Below are 8,062 nucleotides of genomic sequence, written 5' to 3' on the forward strand. Positions count from 1 at the left end.
AAGCAAACTAACATTCACTCATCTATTCAAATATTCAGTTACAAAGTTAGTTTTCAGGTGCCTGATAACATTTGATGTGGTGGATCCAGCATCCTTGATTCGGGTACTGCAGACTTTGCAGTCAGCGCTCCTTTTGTTAGTGCCGTCCTGTTTGAAGTTTTTATAACCAAATGTAATCACAAATGGTACAGCAGTAGCTGCAGGTGTGCCGCCGGTCGCCATAGTCGTCATCCGAGGTACTAGTGCGTGAGGCGCGCACCCGATGCGTAATATGGTTACCATGAAAAAAAGGAAGGAATCACATTAAGCTCGTCAGACGTTTCAGAGTTTCCTCAATATTAATACGCCAAAAAAGAAAACATAATGATTGTTCACAAGTCCCAAAACACAAGTCCCAGTCGGGTCTGAAGTCTTTTGAGCACGAGTCCATGTCAAGTCTGAAGTCTCTGTCTCGAGTCCCCATATCTGGTGGACACCTGCAGTGAAGTCAAGCTGTAAAATGAGGCCCTTAGGCTTGGTTGGCCCAGAGGTCTCCTGACGCAGCAGATGGGTACAAAGAGGCCAGAGGGGCTGCAGCTTCGGCAGTCACGTAGGCAAAATGGCTGTGAGAGGAGTTTGGCGAGGAACTTTTGGAAAACTGCTTGATGACTCAGGAAGGGAGAGTGGGGCTTAGCTCAGGTTGTGCTCAGCCAGAAAGAATATTGAGCGGTGGAAAGACCACTTTGCGAGGCTCCAGAACCCTACCAAACATGTCCTCTGTGGAGGAGGCTGAGGATTCAGGGGAAGCCACACCCACATCCCCAACAGAGGTCACTGAGCTAGTTCAGAAGCTGTTCGGTGGCAAGGCACCAAGTATGGATTACATCTGCCCTAAGATACTGAAAGCTGTGGACATTGTTTGCCTTCTTAGTTCTGCCTGTAGACTTGCAGCTTGTGGTGATTGATCCCATGTTCAAACAGGGGGAACTAGGGTGTACTCAAATAATCAAGGTACCACACTGCTCACTCAAGTATAAGATAAGATAATCCTTTATTCATTCCCAGATGGGAAATTGGAGTGCTGCAGCTGCACAAAGACAAAGTAGCAAGTAGGAAGCGCAAATACAAATTTAAATGGGATAGATAAATTAAGATAAATATAAATAAAAATAAAACAAAATAAAAAAGGAGGTAACTACAATTGTTGTATGGATAGTAAAGTGTCTATACTGGACAATTTAAAACATTTTATGCAGTAAATAGTGAGTTTAAGTGACGAGCAAGTTAAAAAAATTCAGGATGCTAGAAAAGAGTCTCTGACCGACAGTAATAACCCCAGATTCTGTCCTGGCCTTGGGACAGTGGAAGACAGTGGACACAGTCTACATGTGTTTTGTGGACTTGGGGAAGGCTCATGACCGTTTACTATCTACAGTAAGTTCCAATTCTCACCTATGATCATGAGCTCAGGGTAGTGATGGAAATGGATGACTAGTGCAGTTTATTATTTCTGCCATTAGTGGAACTTGATTAATGCAATTTTCCACAAGCCCAAGATTTTTATGGGATGATATTCACATAGGTAGCTATGAGAATGCACACAGAGGGTTTAGACAGCAGAATTATACAGCTAAAAACTAAAAATAACATTGACAAGGGTAAAACGTTACCATTATGTATGCTGTACACAATAAAAATTGTTGGAGATTTTTCTTTTTACTTTGTTAAAAGTGCAAAGTGCTGTAGTAGATGTATTTCACAAAATGGATAGTAAACTCCAATAACACCCAAAAATCAAAAAAGTAGATTACAAAAAAAACACCAATTAAAGATTACATTGAGTCACAGAAGCTACTGAAACAGCAGCTAACCCAGCTATTCAAAATTTTGACAAGCTCTGATGTCATTCATTCAAGTGGCCACACCTATGTATGTTCAGCTGGAAAAAGTTAAGTTTTACCCTGTAGTTACTTTTCTCCAAAAGTATTTTGAGGGCTACTAGTTTACATTCTCAACGCACTTTATTTGCCAGGGAACTTCAGCCAAGTCCCCTGATCAACAGTGTGGAGCTAGACAACCGTATGGATAGACCATGTCTCTGGGCTAAGCCAGCAGAGATGTTCATCTCTCCCTTCAGTGAAAGCGCTCCAGGTCAGTGAAACCAGAGGGGAGAGGGAGAGTCAAGCTGACCAGACCCTGAACAACTTTCATCTCTGATTACACAGCTTCTCTCTCTAGAGTGCACACTTCTCCACCTCAGCATACTGATCAGCCCTCCATGATCACTACAGCTCACAGACTGACTGACTCGACGCCCACTCCAACCCCCCTACCCCCCATCTCTATCCTCCATCCCCCAGCCCTCTCCTTCAGCACCTAGGGTTATCGTCAGAAGTCTATAGCCCCTCCGAAGTCTCAGTAGAAATCAGCGGGGCTGGATCGGTGAGAAGGCCCGGGCCAGAGGAGGCCTGGGAGAGGAGAAGAGGTGCTCTGGCTCTTAAGAGACTTCCCTCCCGGCTTTTTGAAGGGGGAGGGCAAACGGAAGGAAAATCAATAGGCAAGGAACAGGAGGCCTGTGATGGCATGGCTAATCGGGTTTCTGCATTAATGTTTCAGATGCTGGGAGAACACGTTGCCTGGCTTGCTGTACTCAGGGCCTCAGCGTAGCCTTGCACAATAAGCAGCAAACACATTCACACGAAAGGCAGCTGTGTTGCTTGTAGGTTCACACATTTCACTCACTCAAGCAAAGGGTATCATTAAGAAGCTCCACTTTGTGATTCTTCATCCATTTTTGACACTCAACCAAGTACACATTGTCATGAACACAGCCACAAAACACACTCATTTTGGGTTGTGACAACAAACTGGTTTCGCATGATATATGCAACCTTTAATTCAAAGAGCAGAACAAGAGCTGATAACACAAGAGGCAGAAAAAGGGAAGGGAGCAGTAAAAGAGATTGCCCTGAAAAATGCAAGCCGTAGGTCACTGTTGAGATAAGCCCCAAGAACTAGAGAATGCTGGTGTGTGTCAGCATGTGTGTGTCTCCACATGTGTGTATGAGCCAGAGAGAGGCAGCAGGCATAGTTGTGTTGGAGGAGCAGTCCTCCCAGACACTGAATCATAATCTTTAAACTCTGCCGGTATTTGGTGTTTATGCCACAGTTTCCACATTGCTTTCCTCTGACATTAGCCGTGTATAAATCAGGGTGCGACAGACGGGCAGCTCCCTTGTAGAGGCTGGTACGGGAAGGGGAGCTGCCACAGGCTGCACCTTGGGCCCCCACCCACCACCACCACCTCCATGCCTCACCGCCAGATGTGCTCCACTATCTACTACCGCCACCCCTAACCCCCCACCCACCACAAACACACACACACACTTGAACTTCTATACGAGTGAGGTCACTCATTGACATAATGCATCCACGGCCCCTCAGCCTTACCTCAACCATCACAACTAAATGTCTAACCCTTCAAACCAAGTCTTAACTCTCAAACAGCCCTTTGAAGGTCTGTCCCAAAACCAGCCAAAATGCCCTCACTTTCCAAAAATGTCCTCACTCCCAAAGTCTAAAATTCAAATTGGTTCTCACAAAGATAGATGTACGAGCACATACACAATACACACACACACACACACACACACACACACACACACACACACACACACACACACACACACACACACACAAGCACCTTCATCCCACCACTCATGCTGACACCACTAATGCCTCCAACCATGCTGAAATATTCACTCTCTGCTCTCCTACGCTCTGGCTGGTCTGCAGCTTTGACTGTAACAACAACAATGATAGTTTAAGGCCAGCAAATGTGATGTAGCTCTGCTGCTGTCTTCAAATAGTCTTCAGCCAACCCTGGAACATATCTGCAAAACGTTCACTCACAATGCAGATTATTTGTTTTCACTAAAATGTCCAATGAAAGCATGATTTACATTCGGAGAGTTATGCTTAGGCAGCTCAAAGCACCGGAAAGATCACTATTGTTGCCTAGAGTCTGGAGTACTCCTGGAGTCGTAAGGCAATTATTTTATTGTAAGTAAGCATTGTTAGGTCACTGAATCACAATTAAAAACTGAAACAGTAAGGGAAACAATGGTGGCATTTTTACCCAGTTTGGAGGCCCTTGTTTTTCAGGTCCAAGGTAGGTCCAATGCAATCATACCTTCAGTATGTCAGGTGTATTAAAAGGTACACTCCACCCAGCTTATCACTTTATTTGTTACTTTTTTTAATCTTATTCCCCCCCAACTTAATGGAAGTCCTGTACTGAATTTCTTTAGTTCCCCTTTAATCTTTTAAGTGTTTCCTTTAATTTGTGTTCAAATCAAATTATCACAAATTTAGGGTAATAGTTCAGCATTTACAGTAAATGCGGTTGCTGTATGGGACTCTAGGCAAGATGCATCAGGGGGACATGTGAGTGTTACCAGGATACATTTTGGGGAACCTTCACACAAGGGCGTGTATGTGCAGCTGAATCGAAGAATGTGTGGTAAGTAATACCCCAATCTACATACGCCCCTGCCTACCAGCCTACAAATTCTGTGTGTAAATGAATAAAACACTTTGTGGACTAGAATATACATTGCAGGGGGGAAAAATCCATGATTTCTGTTCAAAACAAAGTTTAAGTGATCAGCATGTCTTAATTATTAATCTCTGACTAAATAGTATTAGTCACTGGGTCATTCTGTGCCCACTCACCCAGAAGTCAGAACTTTACCCAGTTTGTGTCATGTCAAATTAGTATGAAAGTTTGGCCCTTGGGAGCCAAATTTCATCACTTTGTTCACAATTCAGAAAAGTTTGAAATTCTGAAATAATAAATAAATATTAATACAAAATAAATTATGTGGGTTGAGCTAAGGAAATAAGATTGATAGTGTGTCCACAGAGAACAAGATGAAATCATCTAGTATGCAACAAATTAAGCCATTACAAGCTGTAACGAAAGATTTCCGAAAGCAAATGAAAAACGGGTTCAATCACACAGAAAACCTTAGTGTCAACACAGCACAAATATCTTCCTATGAAAAAATAAGAACACTGAATGTAATATCACAGTATTTATTTTACATATTGTAAAGAACTATTTAAAAATATTAATTTATTTAGAAGTAATATATAACATTTTCACATAAAAATGAATAAAAGAATCCTTTGGGAAAACAAAAAGTGGGTCTTTCAACTCCAAAGCAATATTTAGCAAGATCTGTGAAACTCAATATTTTGATGATATTGTTATGGATTACTGTAAACATTGTGCATCAACTATTTAAATGAATACTTGTTGCAAAGTTTCCTTTCTTGGATATTCAGGACAAGTTTTGACCCAATCCGGCAAAAAAAAAAAAAAAAAGCAGGTGGTGAAGCTTAGAATGTATACAGAATCACAAAAATGATTAAACTTTACTCAGAGGGCCAAACGTCATTCATAACTAAAAAAAATATTTGGACTATCAGCTATAGGATTTTGCCAGGTCCCATTCATTCAATTAAAGTTTTGGCATGAGTTTTAAAAATGTATATTATATTAACAGAAACATGACAATCACACAGAAAGTTGTTATTATAGACATTTCATGTTGGACAGGCCAATACCAATTTATCCTTTTAGCCCAGAAAAGGTATTGAATTTTAAAGAGCAGGGTATATATTTTTGATGAATGAAAACAGATATAAACAAAACATTAGACTCACCAATGACATTTCTCATTGAGGATATGAACTTCTGGCACTTCCACAGCTGTTTTCAGAACAGCAGCTTGTGTTGTTTGGAGGACCAGCCAGGACAGCAGAGCTCACCATGTAAAAGCCAGCCAAAGCTTTGCAGGAGGCAGCCCTGGTATGCAGCACCTGCAGCTCGTCACCAACTCAGTTGATTGGCAAAGTGACAATTCAGGCCCCACCTTCACTATTGAGGTGACACTGGGCCAGATATTGCATTCATGTCACAAGGAAAAAACATGCAAGTATCAAGCTTCCTGTCAGAAAGTAGTGTTCCAACTTTAAAATACATGGCAGCATAGATCTGCCACTGTTGTTAAAAAGGCAATACTGTTTCAAGTGCCATAGCATCGTACTATAACCAAAATGAAAAATACCTTTTTATATTGTGATGTAAAAGTCAGGTAATGATTCAAAACCTCTCTAAACATGTCTCTCTTTCTCAGTCTTATCTTCTGTCTTCTGTGCCTTGTTCATCAAATCTCATTCTTTCTGCCTTATTTTTAGGTACACTTGCAGTATGGCTCTATGGAGGTCACTGTCAGTGGGCCACTCCATCACGGTGGTCCAAGCTGAAATATCTCAACAACTATTGGATGTATGGCCATTTAGTTTCATACAGATTCATGGTCCTAGAGCAGGGCCAAAATTATGTCAAGCTTGTCAAGTCAAGGGACGAAACGTCCAGGCTTTTTTTTTTCCACTGGACCAGTAAAAGTTGTTTAATGTGCAGATGTTGTTGTTGCTCCTATTATTATTATTATTAGTAGTAGTATTAACAAACAATATAATTTGCATTTATTTTTGTATTATTTGAATCTTTTTATATAATTTGAATTTAGTTTCATATTATTCAATTGTATTATTTAATTATTAGCACTTGCTAATTAGCTTGCTAAACAGATGGTTAACATGGTATACATTCGTAGATAACACAATTTTTTGTACTTAATTTTATTAAAAAATATAATTTTAAAATTTACTTTAAAAAAGTACACTTCAAAATAGCATCAGGGGAGATAGGACCCAGCCTTTAACATGAAAGTATCAGTGAGCAGGAGGTGACAACGTCCAAAATATGAAATTATCAGTATTATCAATGTACTTAACAATTTAATGTGTATTTTTGCAGGTTTAGTTCAGATGCACAGCCCATTGTCACAAGGGTTATGCTGAATTTGTATGAATTAGATCAATGTAATGGGTCAGTATGTGGATAAGGAACAAATAACTGTCTAGTGGTGTTTTATTTCCTGGGAGCAATGTTGGGTGGGTTTGTTAAATAATGTTATCTTTGGGCCGATATGTTAAGGGTTAAACGATCATCACAGTCCTCACATTTTTATTGTGTTAATACTTTTTCACTGTTTTCAGTTTTTTTATTTTTGAAGAAAAAAATTCTCTTTTCACCAGAAAAAAATAACAACTTAGGGCGTATTCAGAACAAATCCAGTGCTGCAGCTAAATGCTGCAGGGTGGTGCAGTGGTGTGGGAGTGTCACTCCAACACCCTTGTGTTGATGTCATGTGAACTTTTAACCTGTGCCAATCAGTTTGCTGGAAGAAGCTGCTATGTTGTTATGCTACTAGCATGCTGGACCTACTAGTAATTGTTTGTCCACATCAATGCATTAAAAATAAGAGTAAACAAACAGTATGTGAAGCAAGTCTTTACTGTGTCTTTTAAACTGGGGCACAAGACCAAATTGAATGATTACAAGTGAAACATAGTGCTACCAAAGAAATGTCAGTTGTGTTCCCTCTGTAGCATTTAGCCGTGCTTAATAACATGCCTCGCTACTGACCTGTTCTACTTTGCTTTGGGTCAGCGGGTCATGCCTCTGCTAGAGTAGGTTACACGTGCCAGTCCTACAGATTGTCTCATATGTTTCTTGAGACAAGGGTTCAAATATTGAACCATTTAGTTTTTAACTTTCCTGGTTGTAAATCAATGGAGAGGTAGATGTTCCTATGATGTATTTCTATAAGGTGTACCATAGTACAATTACTTTAAAGTGTGTTCAAAGTTTTATTGTTGAAATTTGTAAAAGCATCATGTCGGTAAACTTTTTAATTATGTAGAGATAGTACAAGTATTTGTTAATATATTTGTAATTATTATCTCATATATATATACACATATATGTACACACATATATAATGTTAACTGTTAGCTGTGGGTCTCCATCCTTACTATTTACCCCGTGAATTCTCAAATGCTATTGTAGTGGCTGTGTATATTCCCCCGTCGGCTAACCCGACGTCAGCATGTGACGTCATCCACTCTACAATAGCCGGACTACAGACTGCACACCCGAGTGCTCTCA

At 40.3% G+C, this 8,062-nt stretch overlaps 1 protein-coding gene across 1 annotated transcript in view; it reads right to left on the reverse strand.

The window, feature by feature from the left end:
• bnc1 (basonuclin zinc finger protein 1) overlaps positions 1–5,810 on the reverse strand; it is a 69,876-nt gene extending 64,066 nt beyond the window's left edge. Inside the window, exon 1 of the mRNA XM_073463921.1 lies at positions 5,710–5,810. Within this exon, the coding sequence (XP_073320022.1) occupies positions 5,710–5,718 (9 nt within the window). The 5' untranslated portion in view covers positions 5,719–5,810. The remainder of the gene's footprint in view (positions 1–5,709) is intronic.
• Between the last annotated feature and the right edge of the window lie 2,252 nt (positions 5,811–8,062).

This window comes from Pagrus major, chromosome 4 (assembly GCF_040436345.1).
Source record: "Pagrus major chromosome 4, Pma_NU_1.0".
Classification (NCBI taxonomy): Eukaryota; Metazoa; Chordata; class Actinopteri; order Spariformes; family Sparidae; genus Pagrus; species Pagrus major.